This window comes from Dermacentor andersoni, chromosome 1 (assembly GCF_023375885.2).
Source record: "Dermacentor andersoni chromosome 1, qqDerAnde1_hic_scaffold, whole genome shotgun sequence".
Lineage (NCBI taxonomy): Eukaryota > Metazoa > Arthropoda > Arachnida > Ixodida > Ixodidae > Dermacentor > Dermacentor andersoni.
This window is the reverse complement of record NC_092814.1, coordinates 204,965,408-204,992,656: the sequence shown is the minus strand read 5'-3', so window position 1 is coordinate 204,992,656 and position 27,249 is coordinate 204,965,408. Positions and strand designations below refer to the sequence as shown.

At 44.0% G+C, this 27,249-nt stretch overlaps 1 protein-coding gene across 2 annotated transcripts; it reads right to left on the bottom strand.

The window, feature by feature from the left end:
- Nucleotides 1–1,884: 1,884 nt before the first annotated feature.
- Nucleotides 1,885–11,018, bottom strand: LOC126526168 (uncharacterized). 2 transcript variants are annotated; one of them, XM_072289005.1, is made up of 7 exons: nt 10,677–11,018; nt 6,802–10,342; nt 5,232–6,151; nt 5,059–5,128; nt 3,264–3,429; nt 2,233–2,327; nt 1,885–2,052 (listed from the first exon to the last, which is right to left on the bottom strand). In XM_072289005.1, the coding sequence occupies exons 2-6, from the start codon at nt 6,995–6,997 to the stop codon at nt 2,252–2,254; spliced, it is 1,428 nt and encodes a 475-aa protein (XP_072145106.1). In that variant the 5' UTR covers nt 6,998–10,342; nt 10,677–11,018; the 3' UTR covers nt 1,885–2,052; nt 2,233–2,251. The 2 variants fall into 2 exon arrangements, with proteins under 2 accessions (XP_072145106.1, XP_072145108.1); XM_072289007.1 differs by having other exon boundaries at nt 6,802–7,034.
- Nucleotides 11,019–27,249: the final 16,231 nt, after the last annotated feature.

The following is a 27,249-nucleotide window of genomic DNA, read 5'->3' as shown; positions in this document are numbered from 1 at the left end:
AGTGGCTGAGGAATTCTATAGAGATTTATACAGCACCAGTGCCACCCACAACGACAATGGAAGAGAGAATAGTCTAGAAGAATTCGAAATCCCATAAGTAACGTCGGAAGAAGTAAAGAAAGCCTTGGGAGCTATGAAAAGGGGGAAAGCAGCTGGGGAGGATCAGGTAACAGCAGATTTGTTGAAGGATGCTGGGCAGATTGTTCTAGAGGAACTGGCTACCCTGTATACGCAATGCCTCATGACCTCGAGCGTACCGGAATCTTGGAAGAACGCTAACATAATCCTAATCCATAAGAAAGGGGACGCCAAAGACTTGAAAAATTATAGACCGATCAGCTTACTGTCCGTTGCCTACAAAGTATTTACTAAGGTAATCGCAAATAGAATCAGGAACACCTTAGACTTCTGTCAAGCAAAAGACCAGGCAGGATTACGTAAAGGCTACTCAACAATAGCCCACATTCACACTATCAATCAGGTGATAGAGAAATGTGCGGAATATAACCAACCTTTATATATAGCTTTCATTGATTATGAGAAAGCGTTTGATTCAGTCGAAACCTCAGCAGTCATGGAGGCATTACGGAATCAGGGTGTAGACGAGCCGTATCTAAAACTACTGAAAGATATCTACAGCGGCTCCACAGCCACCGTAGTCCTCCATAAAGAAAGCAACAAAATCCCAATAAAGAAAGGCGTCAGGCAGGGAGATACGATCTCTCCAATGCTATTCACAGCGTGTTTACAGGAGGTATTCAGAGACCTGGATCGGGAAGAATTGGGGATAAGAGTTAATGGAGAATAGCTTAGTAACTTGTGATTCGCTGATGATATTGCCGTGCTTAGTAACTCAGGGTACCGATTGCAATGCATTGTCACTGACCTGGAGAGGCAAAGCAGAAGAGTAGGCCTAAAAATTAATCTGAAGAAAAATAAAGTAATGTTTAACAGTCTCGGAAGAGAACAGCAATTTACAATAGGTAGCTACACTGCAAAAAATCGTCCGTTGTTTTTACGGGAATTCGACCGTCAGTTTTGGCTGCCAACTTGTTCCCGTAAAAATTGCGGATCTCAGTTATTCTTAGTCACAGGCCTTGCTTGTGAAATTCACACCTTTCCCGTAAAAATAACGCAGACCTCTAATTTTTTTTTTACGGGTACCGTCAGTAAAATTTACAGTTCCTCCTGAAAATCACTCGTCAGTTGTTTTACTTTGCTATTAAATACCACCGTTACGGCATCAATTCCGCCGGCGAAAATGAAGCTAGACATTGCACAACTGCATGTTTAATTTCAATATTGAACATACTGTCCCTTAAAAACAATATATTTGCGTACTGTACTTTTAATCGCTTGTTTCACGCAGTCTGACTGTTCGAAATCTGAATGTTCTAGTCAGGGTAGTCGGGATGCCGAACTCTTCCTTTCCTGCTACAAAATATATCGCACTTGCTGACTGAAGCTGAAATAGGCTGCAACACAACTAAGCACCAATGCAGTGCAAATACCGCATCAGAGAAAATATGCAATATACTAAGACAGCTGCCAGTAATTTGCAGGTAATTAGGGGCACCATAATCCTGGCCACTATATTGTAGCGATGCCTTATTCTTTGCTATTCTTATAATCCACCACAAACTGCTGTCTGTTCCTATTGATAATGAGGGCGCACCGTCGCTCTGACCACTGGACAAGCACGAAAAGCCCGAAAAAGTACAGAATCGGAAAAGGTATCGCTACAAAATGTCAGCGCTGTCAACGGAACAAACAGAAATAAAGTAAGCAAGCAGCTTAACTTATTGTAATGGCCAGCTCACTTTTTGAAAGACCACTGATACAGAATGAAAACTTTACACTGGAAAACATCCAGTGATGTTTTATAATGAACAACAACTATTTCAAAACACTTTCTTGCACTTCACGCAGCTTTAAAATAATTTCTTCTGTAGACGACTTGGTGAAAGGGAACCATTTCTGTAGTTCGCATTGCAGGTTCTGGGCTGCTTGGAAGATGAAAAAGTATCCCTGCGTGTGGTCAACTAGTTCATGCTGTGGGGCAAAGTAAAAAGAATGACTCAGTGGGCTTTCAAATGCTATAAAGAGGTGCTTACATAGAATGTGAGTGCTCTTGAAAAGAGTGGTTTGCATTTTATGATAGGTAGAATCACTTATAACATATTTTCAAAGTTAGCACAAAACAGAGAAGGCAGGTATATTGGGCAGACTTACCTAGATGTTCCATTCACACTCAGTAATGCGCTGCACCAAGGCAAGAACTCTCTTGCTGACCGTCACATTTCCTTTTTTGCCCTTCCTTCCACGGTCTGGGTTTATGCCAAAAAATGCCCCCCCCCCCCCCACGATAAAGAGAAGGCAGGCATAATAAAGCCTATACATAACAGCATAAAGAAGTGATTCGGATAATCTGTAATTTTTTTTAATGCCACAGCTCACGCTCATTTCAAACATGACATACAAATAATGATTTTTTTTAAAGAACACCAGCCTACGAAAGGATTCAAAGTTGGACAAGTTGTTTCATAAGCAAGTTGAATAGGAAACAGCGCAAAAAAAATATAGTAAATGACAAAGCCTGCTGTGTACTTCTCGTCCTGTCCCCGATTTTCGTGCACCGTTTCTCCACCTAACACCCAGGAGATGTGACTTGACTTTTTTTTATCATACAGGTGCATCTGGTGTAAGGTGCACGTGGGAGGTCTGACTGAAAAAAGCCACAGATGGGTTTTGCTTTTAGATGCAACAAATCCCTAAAGTGCTTTTATTCTTTAATGTGAACACATTTTACCTAAGGATATTTTAGATCTGCTTATTACCTTGGGGGCTTGCAAACTGATTATAAATCTCGCTGATATATATATGGGAGCAGCTTGACCTTCCGATTAACTGCAATAATTGATGGTAGCTCGCAGCAGGAACCGGAACACATTACTTTTGTGTAATTTGAAACTTAGTCCTCAACATTTTTCAGCTTTACAGACGTGTACTCTGAAGCTGAAAAAAGTGGACTAAGCTTCAAATAGTCCAGTGTTATTTTTGATTACACAGAAGCAATGTCTGCTGGTTCCTGCTGCCAACTACCGTCAATTTCTTGTATCAAGCTAGGACACTGAACTTACAATATCCACAGCGCTATTAAAGGTGCTTGTATACAGTTTCTTCCTCTTAAGGCCAATATAATATATGCTATTAATGCGCATGCTGCAAAACAAATACAAGCATTAACAGAAAATAAAATACACCTTTGTATGAATTCAAGTGTGCATGACGCCTTCTCTGCATAACAAGTGTGGAAACAGAAGTAAGCTGCAAACAGCATGCAGAATGCTTGCTTGAACGTCTTTGCTGCTGCCACAACATGGCCATCAACAAGCAATAGGTACTCTTCAGGCATCCAGATGTCATCACCTAAACAAAATGAAAAGATTACTTGTCACTTTTACATGATAGGGCTGCATGAACTGTTCTGTACCAGTCGTATGCAAAGTATATGCATTCCAAAAGTTACGTTCTAGGGCACTTTCTAATTTTCACTGTGTCGAGTGCCACTTGTTCCTAAACCAGCAGGTCTTTAGCTTCCTTTCAACCACAAAATAGTGTTGCAGGAAAGAAACTATAAATGGCTTTTGAAAACTATTTTGGGCAAAGTTATGAAGAGTATTTAAATAAATAGAAGTGAAACTGTAGGCATCCTCAAACAAAAAGAGCGTGTACCATGTGCATACCCATTCAAAGACAAAAATTTGCGACAAACTTGACCCAATTTTTTTAACCATTCCTGTATATCTGTGCTTTTAAACTTGACTATGACTGATTTCCACACAGTTAGCGGTTTACAAGCCATTGCTATACAGTTACTTGTGGAGACTGCTGGCACATAAAAAATGCAGATACTGGCTCTCTGTTAGCATACTGAATAAGAGAAAGCAACCAGAAAATGAACTGAATATTAAGGATATGTCCATGTAGTTGGCAGACTGCGTAACCCATGGAACTGCTATATAAAATAGATGGACGAACATTAAAACTGCAATTCTGGAAAAAAACGTTTTGCATATTGCAAAAGCAACAGGCTGAGTGATCAAATGTATGCTCTTTCACTTGTTTTCAGTCAAATTAACTATATAGCATGCTCATACTTCCCTACATGGTGCGTACGAAGATCACAGTTTAAAAAGAATAACAGCACATATTGGGTGCATTTTGTTGCTCAACTGTCCTGAGAAAACTGAGTACTAAATCTTAATTTTCGCTGTTTAGTAAGCTCTGTCGTTAACATAATGAGACACTAATATACTGGCAGCATAGGATATTCACAGGAAGTCGTTAGTTACATTTTTAATCAATGGTTTCATGGCTTATGTGGAAATTATAGAAATGGTGCCAGTGAATGTTTATTGCAAGTCAATATTTGTAAAATTCAAGAGAGAGCATACGGTTTAAACACTTGTCCTGAAATATCAGCTTCAAGTATACCAATATTTCATATTGGTTTGTAAACCCTTGCATATGGAGGTCTCAGTCGTAGAACCATATGGAATGCTAATGTACTTGGCACCAACATTTCCAGCCAAATATTACGAACTAGGTTGCTTGCATTAGATATTTCCAAAAATGCGCCAGCCTAAACCAATAACTAGCCCCAATTCTTCTATCACTACACTTGGTGTAAAAACAGAGAAATAAAGTTACATATTTTAGTTTATTACACCGTATTAACGTTCATTTCGCATTATATTGACTTCTTTTCTCAATAACTTGACCGTAAACACGAAATTTTAATGGTGTGCCGTTCCATAAATAAAAGAGGCCTGTACAACGATGCAATCACTGCTGCGTGCTTTCTGTAGTATGGCAGTGTAATACGACAGGCCATAACTGCAAGTGCCTGATGTAATTCCTTAAGGTAAATCATCAAAACACTCTGGGCTATACGGCTGCTACATTACTTCTTTAAGTACTTATCCAATAAAAATTGAAGCTTTTTGGCCCCATTTATAGACAACAAAATGCCAAATATACTTTGAATGCACGTACCTGCTGCGATTATGCAGGGAGAAACCGGTGTGTCCTGGTACCTTTCTATCTCCTCTGAGCTCGAGTGGGCCTGCAAAGAGACAAAATGGATGCGATATATGTAGCACCTATGGGATGGAGTCAGGACTTCCACTGAGCTGGCCACCGCACATTAATTTTGGGGGAAAACATACTTCTTTACTCTGAATGAGTCCATCTCGCTCTTCTTCAAACCATGCCATGGTCAGCAACACAATGCGAAGGAATTCAGCTTCTGCCTGCGTTGAACCAGGCGGTTCTCTCCATGCACGCAGGATGTTTGGTTTGCCATGTTTTTCCTTGTCGAAGAAGTCTAGGATCACCCTCTTCTTGTTTCGGAGTGAATGATCCAATGTTTCTGTGATATTTACACCAAGAAGTTCGACGTGACTCTCGAGCCCGCAGGGCATAAACAAAAATGGCCAAGCTTTCTTCAGCTCCGTAATAGAAGTGCCCAGCTTGATGTCCAATTGTTGAAGCCGGTGGGTTGATGCCATAAGCACATGTACATCTTCAGTGTACGAAGAGTCAGCCTTAAACATTGTAGTGTTTCCTGCTCCCTTCGCATTTCCGCATCGTCCTTTGTCGACGTTTCTTGTTCTGGGTATGGTATGCAACTTGACCTTTTTTTTCGCACACTGCATATCACGAACTTTTGCTTCGTGCACATCCTCCCTGTTTACATTTTCAACCCGGCACACGAGTTGGTTAAGCAAAGGGTCATAGCCAGTTCCAATTACAGTGTTATCAAATACATCTTTGAAAGAAGAAGGTTGCAGTTCGACGACCTTCCTGGCAACAACGGCAAGGTGTTTCCATAGAGGTTTTGGGCAGACCTTCTTGACACTATCTATGATTACTCGAACCATCTTCCTACGGTCTCTTGGTGTCGGACGCTTACTTTTGTGCAAAGCCTCCAGCAGGGTTTTTGGCATGCTGTCCCAAGGTATGTCGAACGATTCTACCCAGTTGGAATTCAGGAAAGGATAGCCTTGTTTAATTTGTTCCAGCCCGCCATGTGCCCTCGACGGTGTTGCAGGTTGACTTTCGTCTGTTTCAGTTTGATCCACAGTGCCTGTGAAAAGAATAAAACACAGATTAAAACTGAAGTATAATTTCATTAAAATTTATTCGAGTTGAGAGTGAAATCGCAAGATAGGTAAGGCCTTGAAATGCCAAACTATTTAGAAAGACTTATTGTAAAGAAAGTAAAATGCACACCGGAACAACACAGATGATGATACAAACTGTAGCGATGGGCTGCAGATTAACAGACCAAGTAAGTTTCTTCAACGTGTATCCATGTATTGCGGACACAAACATTTTTTGTATTGCGCCTGCATCAGATTGACAGTCCTCGCAGTCGGGAACCAAACCTGCAAACTCCGGAAGAATAGTACAATGCCATAGCTCCTGCTACATCGCAGAAGCTCATTAATGTTATGGGCACTTTATGATCTCAGTGCACAATGTTCTGTAAAGGCCTGTATTTTCAGCCAACAAAAACCTTTGTTCGCACGAACATGCAATTGCGAGTATTACATGTACATTTACTTCATTCACTGCATGAATAAAGAGACGGTTCACTACTGTAGGTATTTGTAGATATTGTAAAATTGAATTGCATGCATACCTTAAGCGAGCCTAATAAAGTCGCCTGCAATTTTTCTGGTATTTTAGGAACACGTTTTCGATGCAGAAATACACAACATTTATTTGACTTACTTTTACTTTTGAAGTAGGTCATGAGCTTCCGTGCTTGTATAGGTTTCATCACGTCACACAAGTCCTGTTCAGTCAGCAAACAGAGGTCACCACACAACTCTACACAGAGGTCCAGCAGCTTCCTCATGACATTCTGTAGAATTTCAGCACTCAAGTTCGGAAAAGCATTCACCACTTGCAGGTGCACCGCCTCCATGGTGACCGTGAATCATGTGCTTCAACACGATGATCTTCTGTGCACGGATATCATAAGCAGGAAGTGGGGAGTAGTCAGCAAGGTCACTCATGGGTAATGCACTGCAAGTGTTTGTCTCTCGCAGCACATAGTAATGAAGATGCGGCAAAAAGTTGGCTTGATACACCTTGACAGCAACAAACACGCTAGCCCTGTTTCTCACGACAAATAGGGAGATTTCCCCGAAGCATAGCTCTTTGTATAAATTCAATGCTACAAAATCACCAACAGTATAGTCCGTGCCCTTCCACACAACTGACCGACTTGCTACAGAAGTACCAGGCTCCAGGTTGAACTGAGCAAGGCAAGCCTGAACATTGGCACTATATTCTCCAGCACAAAACGGAATAGCAGATTTGAAAGAGATATCTGGTCCGAAAAATGCTTCACTATACAAGAATGCTTGCAGCAGTTGGTGTTTCTCTGCAAGGGTTTTAGCAACTGCCTTAAAATTCTTTGAGGATCGAACACAATTTTTGAAGAAGGAGGAGTGCTTACTCTCAAATCTGAGGGTCCACACATTTATCAAGGGCCCAAAATGAATCTGCATGCTTGCATAGTGAAGCATGTAGTGGTGCTTTGGCTTCAAAGGCTCCGAAGGAAACAGTTCCCATCTGTCCTCCAAGTACTCCTGAATAATAATACTCAAGTATGCTGATTGCCCTTCTGTGATTACAGGTGCACACACAATGTCTACTATTTTCCTCAAGTTCAAGTACAATCTCCACACTGGATCATTGCCGTTTTGAATCTTATGGCCAATCATGACAGGCAGTAGACGAAACAAGACCCAAGTTCTTACAGCTTCACCACCTAACTTATTGCTGCGTGCGTTCACTTCACAGGGTTTACTGCGTGCATCTGCTCCTTTGTATTTGAAATTCATTATACGGTAGTTGAGGTACTGAAAAGTAAGCCAGCGTTTGTTTTCATCAAAGTACTTTAGAAACAGCAACATGTCATAAGAAACTACGCCTTCAAAAAGATCGTGACCAATACAGGGTGGAAGGCCTGGGTTACAAACATGGAAGTGGTCTAGTTTGTTAAAAATACTAGCACACTTCACACCTTCGAATGGCAACCCACTGTTCTGAGCCTGAGAAACAGCTTGGTTATAGTTAGCTGGTGTTCTTTTCTCCCCAGTTAAGTAAGGCTTGTGTTGAAATTCTATACGTGTGATTCGGAAGTAGCGGCAGAAGTAGTTAGACAAGCTAAAGTTTTCTTGAATGCCGCCAATGAAGTGCGATCCCACATTGTCACCCAGTATTGCTATTACTGTTCCTTTGACACGACTGTGACCGTGGTGAATTCCATCCTTTTCCAGTGCTACAAGATCGTTCAGCAGCAGTCCAAAAATTTTCTCCTGACCAAACTGCTTGAGATCGGATTCCAGACACAAAAGCGCTAACTGAATGTGATCTCTGCTTGATCGATTGTGAATACTGAAGTTGGCGAGGGTATAGTACACCCCTACAAGCTTGTGTTTTTTTCGGGCAGAGCCAAGTGGGTTGGCCACCTCGAAGGCATCCTGATACAGCACGATTTGAAGAACATTTCCAGAGGTGAGAAAATTGTTAGACTTACAAATTAGTCCATCAGTTATATCCGCCAGCTCCCCTTCAACTCCTGGAGGCTGCGGGTCGTACAAACACTGTGCTACTTCTTTGCTGGTCAATAGCTTTGCTAAAGTCTCCAAGATCGGAATGTACTGAAAACTTCTCTCCCTCCGGTATTTGTCACGACCAAGCCTGGCATTTTTGGGTGCAACATATGGAAGTTTTTCTTTAAAGTATGCTTTTCGCTTATACTCAGTGCTAAATAATGAACATGGTGCCTTGAAGATATTTTCTGTGTCAACTTCGCTCGCAATTTCTGACGCATTCCTCTTGGCCATTTTCTTTTCCAACTGTTCGCGCAACTTTAACAAGGTAACTTGCCGGTTTATATTGTGAACACGGAGGATGCTCTCAGCTATTACTTGCACTGTGCTAGAAGGGACCATCAGCTTCGCTTCAAGCTTAAGATAAAAAAGAGCGAGTTCATGCTCAGCACATTGTCTGAGTTCCAGATATGCTGGCTCATTGGTAGGCCCTGCAGTCTCCATTGATTCCCCAGTATTGTGAACGGAAGTAGCACCCTCGGGGTTTTCAATTTCATTAGGAGGAACCAAGGAAACTTGCTCATTGGCCTTCGCTTTGCTACCATGATTCCTTGATAAGTGACATGATAACGAGGACGTTGTCTGGAATAACTTCCCGCATCTTCCGAAGGGGCACTGAACAGCAACACCCGACCTTAAATGTTGATACAAATGTTTCAATAAGGTAGCTCTGTTCTGAAAATCCTTTACGCAACCCGCTGCACTACAAAGAAAAAGGAAATCATCCCGCAGCTCGGGGCTAGGTCTGCACAATGGTGACTTGCTTGGATGCTTCCGGAGAATGTGACATCTCAGCGCGGCGTACGTCATAAATTGGTGAGAACAACAAACATGTACACAAGGAATTGTTCGAGAACAGAAGCTTTCTTCGCCAAAATGACGACAATATCCCACAAGTGTCCCTGACTTGAACTCACAATTATTGCATGAAAACATAGTGCTGCTTAGCTAGAGTAAAGATGAAATGAACGCGAACGCGACAATAGTAACACAAACACACGGATTACGCAATCGTTCAATGTAATAAATATACGGTTCATAGATTAGCACGAGAAGCAAAGACCATTCTTAGGAAATGGATTCAAACGATGCGTTTTCTTTTGTGTCAGCTGAAATCCTTCAATTTATGTTCGTGCGCATATTTTCGCGCTCCCGTTTCAGTATATCATAACCTTGCTCTTACAAAAAAAGTAGAAATTTTCAGCACTGTATTTAGGCCAGCATGACAAGGACACCTGCACCATGTCTCTGCAGCACGCGCGAAATACACATGAAACACGAGGAAATTAAATCGAATTAATTTAAAATTTCACTTTCCGAACAAAACACAGCATACAGAGAATACACGCCGCCTTACAACCACTGCGCTAACATCAATGAAATGCATCGGCGAGCAACCAAGGCGCGGAAAAACACGCTAAAGTCATTTGCGTGCGTCGCCAAAATCAACCTGTTTTACAATGAGACATGGCTGCAAATGCGTCGCACACCGTCCGTGGCATGCGAGCACACCAAAGAGAGAACGTCCAGAGTTCCTGCGGTGACGGGCGGAGAAGAGAAACATAGTTGAGGAAGCCGCAACGTGAACCACCTCGACATCCCCAATGGCGCTGCCACCCCCGCTGCTGCCGCCGCCGCGTCGCGATCTGCGAACAAGGCCACAACGCTCATGACAAACAAAGGCGGCAGCGGGCGCACGAAAGCATACAAGTGACGAAGAGCACTGCATCACGTGTAGTGCTCAGACTGGATAGCGAACAATTCGCAACAACACTACCACGTGCGCACGTAAATGAATGTGCCAAACCCGTTTAAATCAAAAGCGGAATAAAGCAAACATGGCGAAGCTGAAGAGTGGCGCGGAAGCGTTCCGCAGGCGACACCGCGGACTTTGCAAGCTCAACCGCTAGCTCAACACTCAAACGAGATCGCATACGCTTCGCAGAACACCAATGACCCGTGCATAATGACTCGACCTACCTGCACTTACAAGGCGACCAACCGTTCTTCGTGTGCACGTGTACGATTTCCACTTGGCTCGAAAGCCGCAGCGCCGGGACGGCCGAAGTTGCGGTAACGTGCGTCTTGCCTTCTACAGCGCGCGTTAATGCCTTAGCGCATGCGCGTTTCGCGCGCCGCGAACGGCCGGCGCGCCAATGAGCATCCGCGCAGCTCGTCCTTCTTCTCTCTGAACTCGTCGCTCTTCGGTCCTCTCCAGGCTCTCGAAGCTTTTTAACGGCGGTGGCGCTGCTTTCTAATTTACGGTATAGATTTGGCATATTTTACGGCATATCTGCCGTAAAAAAAACGCAATTTTTTACAGTGTAGGCACTGGAAGTGGTAAGGGAATACATCTACTTAGGGCAGGTAGTGACCGCGGATCCGAATCATGAGACGGAAATAATCAGAAGAATAAGAATGGGCTGGGGCGTGTTTGGCAGGCATTCTCAGATCAGGAACAGCAGGTTGCGATTATCCCTCAAGAGAAAAGTGTTTAATAGCTGTGTCTTACCAGTACTCACCTACGGGGCAGAAACCTGGAGGCTTACAAAAAGGGTTCTACTTAAATTGAGGACGATGCAATGAGCTATGGAAAGAAGAATGATGGGTGTAACGTTAAGGGATAAGAAAAGAGCAGATAGGGTGAGGGAACAAACGCGAGTGAATGACATCTTAGTTGAAATCAAGAAAAAAAAATGGGCATGGGCAGGACATGTAATGAGGAGGGAAGATAACCGATAGTCATTAAGGCTTACGGACTAGATTCCAAGGGAAGGGAAGCGTAGCAGGGGGCGGCAGAAAGTTAGGTGTGCGGATGAGATTAGGAAGTTTGCAGGGACGACATGGCCACAATTATTACATGACCGGGGTTGTTGGAGAAGTATGGGAGAGGCCTTTGCCCTGCAGTGGGCGTAACCAGGCTGATAATGAGGATGATGATGATGATTAGATTGACACTCGCGACGTGGAAGATTACTGATACTTGTTTCCAGTAAAATTTGTCACAAGGTAAAAATTTCTTTTCAAATCATGGATTCCGACTGCGAAATTTTTACTATAGATTGATGTCTCCCTGGGTATCATCCATTTGCAATTATAAATGCTTATTTCCCCACTGGCGTGCAAAGTACGCGTCAACTTGATAGGGGTGTGGCTGCCTGTGGAAAAGAAATTTTGTTTGCAGGGGATTTTAATTCGCATCACGTGTCGTGGGCTTAAAACACAGTTGTGTGGTAAGCGACTATTGGAGTGGACTACTGATAGTAACCTTTCATGTCAGAACACAAGACAAGTAACGTTTGCAGAAGGGTTGAAATCTGGGCCAGTTGGTACATACTTGGAGGAAAAAAACCAGTCAAAAACACAAAGGACAAGAGGAGAGGTTCACACCACAACGACTGGACTATCAAATGAGCTTTATTAGAAACGGTGTAGTCCCAGCAAGGCTAGCAGAGCATGCGCAACCACATCATCGCTAATCATAGAGCATGAAAAGACAAGATATCGCATCTATCGTGACCGACCTAGAAATGCAAATTCATTTTTCAAATAAGCGCACCGAGGTTGTAGTAAGGCCGTCGTCACCTAATAAACTAAGGTAGCACGCTTCCAGGATTTCTCGCTCTTCTTCGCCTTTGCCCCTACCATGCATTGCTGAACAAAGGGTAACAGCCACATTCATTGCAATGGTCTGCTCTGCTAGCCTTGCTGGGACTAAGCCGTTTCTAATAAAGCTCAGTTCATATCATTCGAAATCATATGTCCAATAACTTCTTTAGAATACCGCACATGCACATTTGTGAACCATACGAAATTTAAGACTTCCTTGCGTTCAGCCGTTTCTAAACTTGTAAATGCCAATGATAAGAAAATCGCTTCAACCATTTGCTCAATTCTAGAGGGTTCCCGGAAGCAAGCTGAATTTGTCATCCCTTCGGCTAAAGGCACCGCTTGCCGTTGGTGGAATGATGAGTGTACGCGGGACTATAGAAAAAGAAAAGCTGCTTGAAAAATGCTTCTGCTTATTCAGTGGCCGACAACTTGGAAGAATTATGAGTTTCACGCTAGTGTATTTGAGCGTACTGTGAATCGAGCCAAAGATGAATATGTTAGACATTACGAGTATCTATCAAATTCAAAAAATAAGCGTGCGTCATTCGCCTTTCTTCGGGCTGGGAAGGTGCTACCAACACCTTCAGCATTATACTCAATCGTTTTGACCCCGCAAGAAGTGAGCGTGTCTCTAGAAGAGCTTACCAAAGGCTTAGAAAATCGATTTATGGCCCGGCTTCCGGCTATTCATTCTGCATTAGATTATTCGGATGGCGTTACTCCAATTTCCTTATCTGAGCTAAATGAGACTGCAGTATGCTTGCCGAATACAGCCCCTGGCCCTGACGATGTCACAAATGCTGTGTTAAAAATATTGTTACAGGAATAGTGTAACGTTCTGTTAGACCTGGTCAATTATTGAATTAAATGTTCTTGGATTCCGTTGCATTGGAAGCTTTCCAAAGTAATTTTGATGCTTAAGAAACAAGAAGGAAAGTGTGTATTGGAGAACATCAGGCCAATTGCGCTTACATCAAACGTAGTAAAATTTATTGAGAGGCTTCTTCACCTTCGTATCATGAAATTTATTCATGATAATTTCATTCTTAGTCCCTGTCAGATTGGTTTCAGGGCCGGCTGCATGCTCCATTTGGCACGCCCACGTCGACTTAGAAAGCCGAATACAACTCGCTCGACGTCGCTGCCTTAGTGACGCTCGATATCGCTAAATCATACCACACTGTGCAGCACACTGTGTTGATAAATCGGTTAACATCCTGTGGTTTTCCTGGGTATATAGTAGCGTGGATTCAGTCATATTTAAGTGAAATATAATTGTATTGCTACAAAAGCGGATATTCTTCTTTAAAGTACAAACAAACGAGAGGCGTAGTGCAAAGCTCAGTCCTTTCCCCGGTGTTTTTTAATATTCTCATACTACCTTGTCACCAAGAAGTAAGTACTTATGTTTATGCAGACAATATTGCATTTTTCGCATCTGCATACGACATCCACACGCTATACCAACGACTGCAATCTTACATTTGTGCTCTGGAGAGGTGGTTAGATGTTAATCGCTTTATACTCAATGCCCGAAAATGTGCTATTCTCGTTTTTCCGAGACATGACACAGTGCACATCTCATTGTCTTACCACCTCCAAGATCTACCACAGGTAGAGTCTGTTAAATATCTTGGAATTATTTATAACGCCTGTCTAAACTGGCGCGCACACATAAATCATGTGACTGGAAAAGGTACCCGTGCAACTGGCATATTGCGTAGGCTGAGCAGTCGTCGAATAGGATTGAGAAGAGATACACTCCTGATGATATATCGTATGTACGTTCGCCCTGTATTAGAATTTGGTTGCGTGCTCTTCTTTGGAGTTCCAGCCTACATATCCTGTCCACTAATTCTCTTAGAGAGAGAAGCATTACGTTTGTGTTTAGGTCTTCCTAAATGTGTTACAAATTCTATTCTTTATATAGAATCCCGTGTTCCTCCTCTTTCGTGCAGGTTCCAGCTTTTGACAGTGCAAGCGTTCTTAAAGATTTATAAATCACCGCTGTACCCCCTCCCGACATCCCCAAACAATCTTTATTTCACAACCTGCGTTGTTTTTCGGTGTCAACTGGCCGCGATCACATACTCCGCAAATTACATTCGTGCCAAAATTACTTTATTCCTTGGACGTGCGCATATGTGATGTACTTCCTATTCCCGACAGAGCTGTTACCACGGATATTCAATTCGGTGAAAATTTTCCTAATAATGCAAAATTACTTCCACATTGTATTCTAGACAGTATATTACAAGATCATCTGAAGAACCTTCAAACAGACATTGTAATTGCGACAGATGCTTCACAATGTGCAGAAGAGTCAGGTGTAGGAAAAATTTCCCCGATTCTTGATTGAACATTTTCTGTTTGGCTGCCAGATTTCATACGGATCTTTTTAGCCGAATTCATGGCAGTGTGGTGCTGGCATTACGCAAATTAGGACCTCAATTACGTCAGCCGTGATAGTCACTGATTCGTTATCATTGTGCTCGTCCTTTACTGCTTCTCGTGATTCTCGCCTGATGAGGACGTTTCATTCATTGGTACCCGGCTACTTGAGAAGCGTGCGTTTGATTTGGGTGCCTGGCCATAAAGGAATAATTATAAATGAAATTTCTCTAGCCAAGGCATCTATAAGAGGCCCGATTCTCTCTTATTGCGCTTTGACTGCTCATGTTACTGCTACTAGATTTCGCAGGAGTGTCATTATGCAGGCAGTATCAGGCTCCGCAATTACCAACTGTGTGTCTTACCGCCATCTTCTATACCCTTGGCACAGAGATTTTTGCCAAACACGCAAAATTGAAGTGTCCATTACAAAGCTGCGCTGCCGTATACCTGTGTTGAATTTCTATCTACACAGGTCTCGTCTGGTCCCCTCACCATTATGCTCATTCTGTGGCGCGTCCAACACCTTTGGCGAGGTCGGACGCTGCCAGAGAACTTCGCCAACTTGCGCGTAAGAAGTCCCAAGATCTCTGGATTTCAAGTGGCCTAAATTGCAGATTACGTAAACTGGACCCCACGCTACGGCTACAACTGCCATCTAGCCTTCCCCGCGGCGAAGCAACCTTGTTGTGTCGCTTGTGGCTGGGAGTGGCGTTCACGAACGCATACTCCTACCGTATGGGAATGGCCGAGAGCCCGATGTGCGACTCCTGTGGGTGCGAGGAGACCATCGAGCACCTATTGTGTACCTGCCCTCGCTACGATGTCCAACGCCTCTCTCTGCGGGCAACTTTACGCAGACTGGACTCGAGATGTTTCACCGAGTCAAAGATACTCGGACCGTGGCCACACCCGTCACTAGCTCGAAAAGCGATTCGTGCACTAGTGCGGTACTTGAAGTGCACGGGCTTAACAGACCGTTTATAGTGTCCTTGTGTATGGTGTCGCTCCCACACGTACTCAGTGCTTCCTCTCTCCCTTTCTTCCTCTTTCTATTCCCCTTTCCCCCACCCCCAGTGTAGGGTAGCAAACCGGATGCTGTTCTGGTTGACCTCCTTGCCTTTCCTACCCTTGTTTTCTCTCTCTTCTCTGTGGCGAAGCGGAGACAATAGCCCACTTCTTGTTGTCTTGCAGGCATTTTTCTATTATACGAAAACGACTACTCTAAATTGGACTTGGAAATACTGGCCTAAATTTATCAGTGCCGGTATCCTATCTTTTGGAGCCTCCATGATTGGGTTCAGTCACAGAAATGTTTGCTTGGCAATCCGAAATTACCTAGTTGAAACAATCAATTACCAGTTAGACTGATCGTTCTCCCTCCCACCATACCTTTTATTTCGCATCGATTATTATATTTTTTATGCTCGGTTTTCTTAGTATTATTTCTTTCTCCACACACAAAACGTTTACGCTTTACGCTCCAACGTTAAACTTGTTAAATCCCTCGTTTTTGTACGCCTAATGAACCACCCGATTCATGGCCAATCCCCCATTGTGGGTATGTGCCACCGCCAATCAGGACAACAACAACAACAACAACAACTCTCGCACACTAAGGGAGAATCCTACTCCTAGACCAACGAGCCCACGGCCGTTAACCACGGCTGCATATTTACACCTTCTAAATATCTTGGCTGATTGAAAAAAAAAAAAAAGCGGAACAGAGACAAAACTCGTTTTTTCACCTCGGTGCTGGTTAATTGTGATGAGCGTGGAGGGATGGGGAGGGGGGCGTCACAGCGCAATAAAATTTTGGATTTCTCGCGCATATTGAACGTTCAACGAAAGAAGATTTCAAAGCACTTGTTTCACGAATAATATGGAGCGTCATAGGGATCACGAGGCTTCCACTGATATAGCGATGCGAAATCCAGTGACGACGGCTGCTCGAATATTAAGCTGTTGAAATTACTTAGCTTACTGAAAGAGGAAGAAGAATCGAAAGATTCGCGCAGATATTTATGCTCGTTTCGGATGAAACAAAAAAGATTCGGGCTCGTCCAGAGGGCTCGCGAGAGGGCCGTCAGGTTTCACCTGATGGTCCTCGAGTGGGCCTAGCCAGGTGACGTGGAGCTTGCTTACGTCTATAGTGGACCGAATAAAGTTGTTTCTCTCTCTCTCTCTCGTCCGGGATTTGAACCCGGGACCTATTGCACCTTAAGGGTGGATCATACCCCTAGACCAACGAACCCACTGCCATTCACCACGGCTGCATATTTACACCTGAATATCTTGGCTGACTGAAAAAAAAAACAGTAAAGAGACAAGACACATTTCTTAGACTCGGTGTAGATTTATTGCGATGAACGTGAAGGAGAAGGGTTGGGGGGGGGGGGGGGGGGGATAGCGTCACAGCTCTATGAAATCTTGGATTTTTAGGGCATTTTGAACGTTCGACGAAAAAAGCTTTAAAGCACTCCTCTCACGCGTAATACGAAGCGTGATTGCGATCACGATGCCGCGGCCGGTCCGACGGTGATGCGTAATCCACTGACGGCGGTTGATGGGATATCATGCCGTCGAAATGATTTGGCTTACTGAAAAAGGAAGAATGACTCAAAATAATCGCGAATACACATATTTATACTCATCTCGGATGAAAGGGAAAATGAAATTCGGGCGGATCCGAGATTTGAACTCTGGACCTCTCGCAGGCTAAGCAAGAATCATGCCCCTAGACCGACGAGCCAACTATACTCTTGACCATGGCAGCACGTTTACACCTTCGAAATATCTTGACAGACTGAGAAAAAGAAAGCTGAAAAGAGACAACACTTGTTTGTTCACCTCGGTGCTGGTTTATTGTGGAGAACATGGAGGGAAGGGGGTGTCAAAGCGCAATAAAATTTTGGACTTCTCGGGCACTTTTAACTTTAAAGGAAACGGCACATTAAAGCACTTGTTCCACGCGTAATATGGAGCGCGATCCGCGATCACGAGACTATTGCCGACCCGAAGGGGATGCGTAAAACAATAAAATACGTTTCTTTTTCTCTTTCCAGTATTGCGTGGTATCGCGATAGTGTTCTAAGGGTACTGCGACATATCTGACATGTGCCACACTCCATTTCACGCTAGCGAAGCAATCTGAAGTGTTTTCCTATAATAATAATAATATTTGGGGTTTTACGTGCCAAAACCACTTTCTGATTATGAGGCACGCCGTAGTGGAGGACTCCGGAAATTTTGACCACATGGGGTTCTTTAACGTGCACCTAAATCTAAGCACACGGGTGTTTTCGCATTTTGCCCCCATCGAAATGCGGCCGCCGTGGCCGGGATTCGATCCCGCGACCTCGTGCTCAGCAGCCCAACACCATAGCCACTGAGCAACCACGGCGGGTGAAGTGTTTTCCTACGGTCCTTGTAAGAAGCCTAAAGATTTCTTCCAATTGATCTCACTACCCGTCAGATCAAGTCATCTCAATGCAAAATATCTCTGTTCTTCAACGCTTTTTTTAACGCTTTCTTTTTTGTCACAGAAGACTGCTCTTTCGTCGGCATAACACAGTACTTTCATTTAGCTTGTCAGCAATTGCAAGTCGTCTATGTTATCATTGTTAAAAATATTTAAGCAAAATTCTCGGTAACAATATCGAACAATAATGATTATAATGGACACCTTTGCCTGATACTACACTGAACTTTGATACTTTAGCTAGGAGTTCTGTTTACAATTATGCTAGCTGAACAGTGAGTGTAACACATTTTCACACCAGAAGCAATCACAGACCCAACATTAACCTACTTCAAAGGTCTAAACAAAATTTCGTGTAATACGTGACAAAAATCGTTTTCTCTATCAAGCTATAACGTTGCTACCCGTTCTAAATATCATCGATGTATTCAATAGACTTCTCGAAACGTGAATGTTAGTAAATCTCGAGAGTCCCCTGATCCCACAGGTTTGATGAGGTCTTACCAAAACTATGATCACGGTTTGAGGTCTTCTTGGTAGTTCTTACATATATAGTTTGTAAGCAACATTGATTCCAAGCCGACACTTCAAGTGATTAATTCTGCCCTTAGACGAGGACCTTACGATGTCCTTGCTCAAGAGGTAGTCGAATCACATGATGTCGCCCTAAGAGCTTGCCATTGCGTCAGGTTTCAGTGGATTCCGGGACACTGTGGCTTACCTGAAAATGAGGTCGCCGACGCAGAGGCAAAGATGACGCACACTAGTGCCAAACCAGTGTCCATACCATTTTCACCACCAGACAGTAATGCCCTAGTGTACAAACTTCTGCGCGATAATACCGCAGTATATTGGGCCTCGCTGGGTCATCGTCATCGCCGCCTTCACGACCTCGATGCAGAGAAGAAAATACAGATACCACCGACCATGAAAAGGGGCAATGCAAGCTTGCTGCACAGATTACGATTAGGCGTGGCCTGGCGAATATTTTTTTTTATTTTGAGGCATGTAAATTAATAAAATTGTGAGGAATGTGGTATCCTTGAGATGACAGAACACCTCTTGTGTATCTGTCTCCGATTTGATGTGCAGAGAAAATCGATGACAGACATCTTGTCAAAATTTGTCGTTGGTCCATCAACTGTAAAGGTTCTATTGGAACCTTCGCCTGATCCTCGTCATCAGCCTGATAAGTTGACCGGTCTCACCAAATTTTTGTACGAGAGCGGACTGTACAAGAGACTTTGAAAAGTCTTGGAACGTCCAAGATTTTCACCATCTTCATCCTTATAATTCAGCGTCTTTTCTATTCTTTCTTTCTACACCCTTTCCCCTTCCTCCAACGCTGAGTAGCACGTCAGAACATTCATTCAGGCCGACCTCTCAGCTTTTGTTTTATAATACATACCTCTCTCTTGTAAGCGACATTGCTTTAACTTATCGGTCGATAGGACGAGGCATATCAAAGCCTAATTGGGTCATCTGTCTTCCGGATTACTGCAACGGGAGAACATTCGAAATAAAAGGCAGCCATTTTCGTTATATGTTTCGGTTATTACATGATGGAGGGATCTTTATCTAGATCCAATTTAAAGCCCTTGTAAATAGAACCGCTTAAGTCATGTGTGCCTGAGGATTTCCCTACAGTTAATTCACCAACTGCGTCTTCAGTTTCGCGCACGGTAATATCTGCTTTAAGGCGCGTCTTCACGTTATCATCACATCTTGGCAGTTAACGAAGGTACTCATTTTGAAAGGTGGTTGCAATATTCATTTTATGGCCTAACGGAGTTTTAAATTATTTCACAAAAGCAAGTTCAATTATTCATTTGTTATTTGTAATGGCCCCCTCATGCTCTATGTCTCTTATTTCATTTTTGACGGCCTATCTTTTCTCGTCCGCTAGTGATCGAGCGTTTCGTCGATGTTTCCCCCAACCACAGTCTTTCGCCACGAGCGCGAACGATGGCTCCTTTATATAAGTTAACATCTATAGCTTTGATTTTGTTTTTACTTCTTCAATTTTCTTAATGAATGAAATGCCACTTATTGCGTGCTTTCTGCGTTCACCAAACAGTCTGACGACGGAGCACATTTTCTTCGGTACTTTCACTGCTGCGCATTGCGCATGCTCCATCGATTCCACTGATGTTAATGTCTTGTTTTAACAACTCCTCAGCGATAAAGCTGTAAGAGGAAGGGGAAAGGGAACAGTTATCATCTTTGTCTATGCCTCCGCCCTGTTGTCAGACTGAATGCCACATCATCATCAGTCACATCAGGGAGAAGCCTTGCGCCGATCCTAACTCTCTTGGATGCATAATCGTGCGATCAACAATTAAAATTTTGAGTCGGATATCTCGGAGCACAGACACGCTAGAATTCTTCCAACTGATACTCTGTAGAAACACGACTGCCTCTAACTATTCAATGACAACATACCCCCTTATTGTAGTCAACAAAAAGTTAATTATTCAATTTTAGTTAATTTGGCTGCTGATAGCGACAATTATCATCTCACTTTTTCTCCCCCTGGCCACATAACTCATTTGCACAGGTGGTCTTCGCGTGCCTCCCAGTGTCTAATTTTAAGAAAACCATAAAGCTTAATTTTGAACACCCGGTGTTGAAGTGCTTTAATATATATAAGTGCTGTTTGCGATTGGCCGGTGTGTTTTCGCTATTCATATGCCCAATATCACCCAATTCGCTGGCACTTCCTTTTAGAAAATTTTTTAACTTAAAAGTGCTTTTTGAAAATTAGGACCATGGTTCGCCCAACCTATTGTCTCAGGCCTCTAATGTGTCGTACAAGTGCCTCGGAGATGTCTAGCCACGCAAAATTGAACCTGTGTTAATAAACTGTACTCAGTGATTGGACAGTTTTGTGTTAACTTGTCTGAATACTCTCGTTTCTTTTTTATTATTTTTTTTTGCGATCACAAGGGACGGGAGGTAGAAAAACACGCAAAGGTGTACGCAAAAATCTCGGAGGCAATATCCATGAGTCGCCGAATGCGTGCTAGATGGCGGCACAATATAGCGCTCCGAAGAAAACATAGGGGCTCCGCTAAGATTTAGTGCACTCTAATACTATAGTCTGGTACGACTTAAGAAGGTAGGAGAGGCCCCGCTCAGATGACTGAAACGCGGCAGCCGATTGCCTCCGCGATTATACTCGCGGACAACTTTCTATGGCCATGAAGTGAAAGCTACGGGCGCGGGGTTGCTGCACATATGTTACCACGCAAAATTGAACCTGTGTTAATAAGCTGTACTCAGTGATTGGACAGTTTTGTGTTAACTTGTCTGAATACTCTCGTTTCTTTTTTATTATTTTTTTTTGCGATCACAAGGGACGGGAGGTAGAAAAACACGCAAAGGTGTACGCAAAAATCTCGGAGGCAATATCCATGAGTCGCCGAATGCGTGCTAGATGGCGGCACAATATAGCGCTCCGAAGAAAACATAGGGGCTCCGCTAAGATTTAGTGCACTCTAATACTATAGTCTGGTACGACTCAAGAAGGTAGGAGAGGCCCCGCTCAGATGACTGAAACGCGGCAGCCGATTGCCTCCGCGACTATACTCGCGGACAACTTTCTATGGCCATGAAGTGAAAGCTACGGGCGCGGGGTTGCTGCACATATGTTAGCACGCCAAGTAGTCCGGCAGCGTTTGACAATGCTTCTGGTTGCTCTGAACAGACGCTGAATAGACCCAGTTTCAACGTGCGATGGTTTCGCGTTTCCCCACACACGGAAGGGAAAATCCGCAAAATAACTAAACTTTTACACTCAGTCATGTGTTCTGTCTTATTCAAGTGTTGCTAATAAGATATTTGTGTTTTGTATTCCCCAGCCTAAATTGATGTGGATTTTCATAAGCGCTCTCACTTGTTCGCGCTTTGCCTCCGTAGCTTTCCCTTCATAGCCACAGAAAGTTGTCCGCGAGTATATTGAAATAATCCCGCTGACGCGACTCGGCCACATTCGAATCGCGGGCTGTCATGTTATCCGTTGGCGGGATCACCGGCCGTCCGGCTCATGATGTCAATCTAGAGGGCGCGCCGATTGGTGGAGGTTCGTGTGCAGTCGCCTTTGAGGGACAAATGTCGCTGTCTTATAAAGTTGTACCCGACCACAGATAAGTCAATTATAGCTAAGGCGAGTAGTTTATCAGCGCTTGCTAGCGTAAGTTTGCCGGCGTTGTTACGCTTGGCCAGAAGGTGGTAGTGATCTTCTCGTCTCTCCTGCAACACTGCGACGAAACGCTTTGTGAAGCTAACAATGCGTCCCCCTTGGACAGAACTGCGTTGCCAGCAAGGCGAGACACGTTTGGCGGATCGACTGTTGTTTGTTGGTTCACTGTCGTCGTTGCGGAACAATGGGACTAAGAAACTCCTGGAAAAAAAAAGGGTGCTCTACGGTGTTTTCTCACGGACTCCGGTAACCGCCACGGTCGTTTGACAGAGGCTCCAGCTAACTGCTGGGTCATCCCAGGAACCAAGACGCGCCAGTTTGAATCAAGCGTGACAACTCCCGTCTACGAAGCTCTCCTCCTTCCTGTATTTTTAATGAGCAAAAGTGCGGGAGCGATCGTGTGAACCCTCGCCTCAACGCCGGTCCTTCGACGACTTCGGACATTCCGGCTGGACGAAGGTGGGGCGGCAGATTTCCCTGGCCTAGGGATCTAGGTAGGACAGAGGGGGTTTAAGCAGACTTTTTTGGTTCCACAGTGCGCTTCACTTCGGTAATGCTAGACTGATGAGATGTAACCTTCCCAACTTTTCATGTAGATATTGTAAATAAACCCAGTACTCCTCGTCCTCAATGAGAACGCGTTCCTCTCTTCAACAACGTCCCTAGTGTGGGTGAGTCGGACGACGGCATGGGCCACCTACCCCTTTTTACAGGCCCGACCCCAACTCTTACCGCGTGCACCCAAAGTGTCAGAACTAATAATAAATATCAAGTACGTCAGCGGCACATTGTGCAAGAGAGACATGCACTTGTTATCGGAAATCCATTTTGTCTCAGGTCTAGGCAAGGTGCTTTTAGTTTTCGTTTTCTCTTCTCTCACAAAACACAATGCGACTAAGGATGTTCCCCTTGATGTTTGACCAAGTTCATTCAATGGAAATAGGTTGTTGCTGTTACCTTTTCACTTGAACGGATGCTACTAAAACTTTGATATGTGGCGTTATGAAAGATGAATGCACATATTAACGTCGGCACTAGCTGTAAAAGAGCGCACGGCGTACTGCAGCCGGCAAGATGGGCTAATGTCGGCATTGACACACTGATGAATGCATTTTAGCCCTTTCCTGCTGGGTGGTCACGTGACATCGTTGAAGTTTGGACATTGTCCGCTCTGCGATTGCCGCTAACTCTAATCTGGTCGAGCGAGGTCATATAGTTTCAAGGAAACATTATTAAAGGGCGATGTTCCTCGGGGCGCTTGTCCTTGTAATAAATAGCTCTGTATTGGTCCCCTGATCCTATAGCACGCAGCAGGACGTCCTGACCAATTTGCTGCGCGGCGGAAAAACGTTGCCGCTGGCCCGATTTCGTGGCGCATGTTCTGCCGCCAGTGGCACGTGGTGCGCGTTTTTCCTGCTAGGGTGGACGTAGCTTAAAATGGGGTAATTGCAGTATTTGCAGTTAAGTAATTAATTAAGAAGTTAATTAGTTATTGTTTAGTTATTTGCACATGTATTTCGACGTCGCGTGCAAGAAATGTCCGTTTATTTGGATAATCCAGCCACCCGCCGCGGTGACTTAGCGGGCTACTGTGTTGCGCTGCTAAGCACGAAGTCGCGGGATCAAATCTTGGCCGCTGCGGTCGCATGTTGACGGGGGCGAAATGTAAAAATGCTTGAGGCCCGTGCATTGGGGGCACGTTAAAGATCCTCTGGTGGTCAAAATTAATCCAGTGTCCCGCACTATATGGTGTGCCTCATAATCGAATCGGGGTTTTTGCACGTTAAACCCCAAAATTCATTCATTCATTCAATAATCCAGCTCAAGGACTTGTGTTTCTCTATCTGTCACAGGCGATATTTAAAAATTCTGTAAAGCTTAAAATGATCACCCGGTATACGGTATAGAAGAAACAAAGAAGCGTTCTTGATAAACAAGACATCGAACCTATAAAGTATATTTGTATTTGTTGGGCTCTATTTTGTACTGTAAAGGGGTCCTGAACCACTTTTTATCGAATTCGGGAATTGCATTTGACATTAAAACATGCTATTTCAGAAATGCTTTGCAGCCAAAAGTACTTCAACGCGTTCAGTAGCACTGGAGTTATTGGCAATTAAAGATCCCCTTCGATCCCTGTTGTGGTGCTCTCAATCCTTCTTCAATGCCCTGCATTGCGAAGGATACGGCAGAGCGGGGTGGAGTCCACTACGCTCCGCCTAATGAACGTCAGCTGGTGCTTAATTGAAATTTGATTCTGGATATTCACATAGACGCCACTATTTTTGATTCTGGCGCCTGCGTTATGCCAAACTCAGAGGCTATCCTTTAGCTTGCTTTTGAGTTTACCGTGTCTCATCACCTTGCTGTGCTACAGTGTAGTAGATAGCTAGTGTCGCTACTTTCATATTAGAGAGCTTTATATTAGCGGACGCCATAGAGTTACTATACTGACTCTAGAGGGCAAGCTACCCATAGCACAGGGTTTCCTACAATAACTATTGTATGAAACTCTATGACCCAAAGGGCCCATGCATTGAAATAGGGAACCGCAAGAGCGCCGCCATTTTGCGGCGCGCTGAGGTTTCCAGCTCCTGAGACGCTTGCTAGACTTGGTGACAGCGCTCAATTTTAATCTGGCAACCGTAGCAGCGTAGCAGGATGGCGTCTCGCCTGTAGTGTGGTGACGTGGTGTGCGTGCAGCCGTGTGTTTGGGCTTTATAAGTTGGTTCTTTATTCTATGTTGCGGGATGGTGTGGGTGTGGTCCATGTTGGCCGTGCAGGTGGCAGTTTGCAACCGAAGGATGGTCCTGTTGAAGTTCCCGGCGGTATGCGGTTTTCAGCGGTCACGCCTGTTACAGGAGTGTCACTCTAAGCTGTGGTCAGATTCCTCGTTGGCGTTCCGTAATTCTCTTCGCATGGACGCGGTATGTTGGAGAAGCCGCTGGGCGCTTTTTTCGTTTCGAGGTGCTTTTCTCGTCGCGATGATAGATCGTTTTTTTTATAAGTACTGATCCAGTTGTAGGGCACATGTAACCGACAAACGGAAGTCTCAGGAGAGCACCGAAGATTATAATAAATTAGGCGGCGCAAGAACTCCAGGGCACTCAAGGGACAGTGGGGGGATCAAAGCTCGAAGCATAACGGTGCGTAGGTTGGGGCCGCCGAGGCAGGTGTGTGCCAGGGAGTGTTCGCACGGACAGAGCTCCTGGCACGTGCAGCAGTGCCTCGCAAGAACGAGATACCTTAAACGCACCTGCGCCCATGATCGTTCTTTTTCCTCGGTGCAGTGAGCACGAATAACCAGAATAAAATGTAGGGCATCCGGTGCAGTCGCGAACGCGAGTCATGGCATATGTAGCTCGCGTCGCCGGGCGTATGTAGTAATATCAGAGTTAGTTGTATGAACTTTATGCATAGTACGCTTTGTTACGGTACCTTAAACGAATGGGTCTAGAGGACGGTGTTGGTACGTTTTTTCGTACCGCTCTAATCGTGCACCCCCCCTACAAACACACACACATACCCCTTTTTTTCTATATGTATACATCAATTCCTTCCCATGACGGACTGACCAGTTCAAGTTGTCAACTTGTCAATAACTGTCATTGGAATTACTGTAATAAACACAATTCCACGATCGGATTGTTTACTTTTATTTTTTATTGTAAGACTGAAAACTACATAAAACCTTATTTTGCATATGTGAGAGAAGTATAGGCCTTTTGCACATTTGGATATAACAGGCTTAATCCAATGTGCAATACACAGACAAAGCAGCTGCAACAACATGAACTGCATTGAGGGCTACACAAAACACGTAATTAAAGGTGCAAAATGTAGAGGGAAGCTTCAAAATACGCTCTACAGCACTGCAAAGTATAACATATATTGCATGTGCACACCAAATGTTCAAATAAGCAATGCATCAACGTTCCAATTGCCTTCAAGTTTATTTTAAAGTTCAAATTTACTGACGTTTATTATGAGCCTATGTACAACAGGAATCTGCTGACACACCCGCAGTCAAGGTGGCTGTTCGAGGTGGGCTGGCTGCCTCAGCGTAAGAAAAAGAAATTGGGTGAATGTCTGCACCAGTGCCACTGCTTCTTGCCTCTGCCCTGCACGTGCCTCCGCGGCATCTTTGTTGGTGGAGTCTGCACAGGTGAGCTGGCGTGGCGAGACGTAGGAGTCATCTGAGAGAAAGAGCATCGTTTATATGGAGAAGTGACTTTTCACATTGCCTGTCGCTTTCCCTCAAATGCTTCCTTGGCGACTAGGGTGATACACCCGCAGTCAAGGTGGCTGTTCGAGGTGTGATTGCTGCCTAAACGTAAGAAAAATAAAGTAATTAGATGAATATCAATACCAGTGCTATTATTCCTTGCCTCTTACCTGCATTTGCCTCCACGGCCTCTTTGTTTGCGGAGTCTGCATGAGGGAACTGCTGTGGCTAGGCATAAGCATTGTCTAAGCAAAAAGAAAAGGCCATTCAAATGGGTAATTATGAAAATAAATGCAGTTCTTATGTCTGCTTCTTTCAATGTTGTTGCCTAAAAGTTTTCAAAGATAGGTGTCCAGAATACACCAGCACTTTGACTGCTTTTCCTTTTTACCTGCAGGTGTTGCTGTGAGATCGTTAGTATGGCTACGTGCAGCATTGTAACACTTGGCGCAGGCATTTGAAGTGGTAGCCAAAAATATAAAAGAATCATCCTTCTCTGCATGAATGCTTTCAATTTCTAAATGCAGTGGTAACTATCAATATTGGTGCAATGCCTCCCACATCTATGCGGCAAGTGCCATAGCTCGAAACGGAATTTTTCCTTCAGTGTTTCACAATGTGTCTGAGATCTCCACGTTAGATG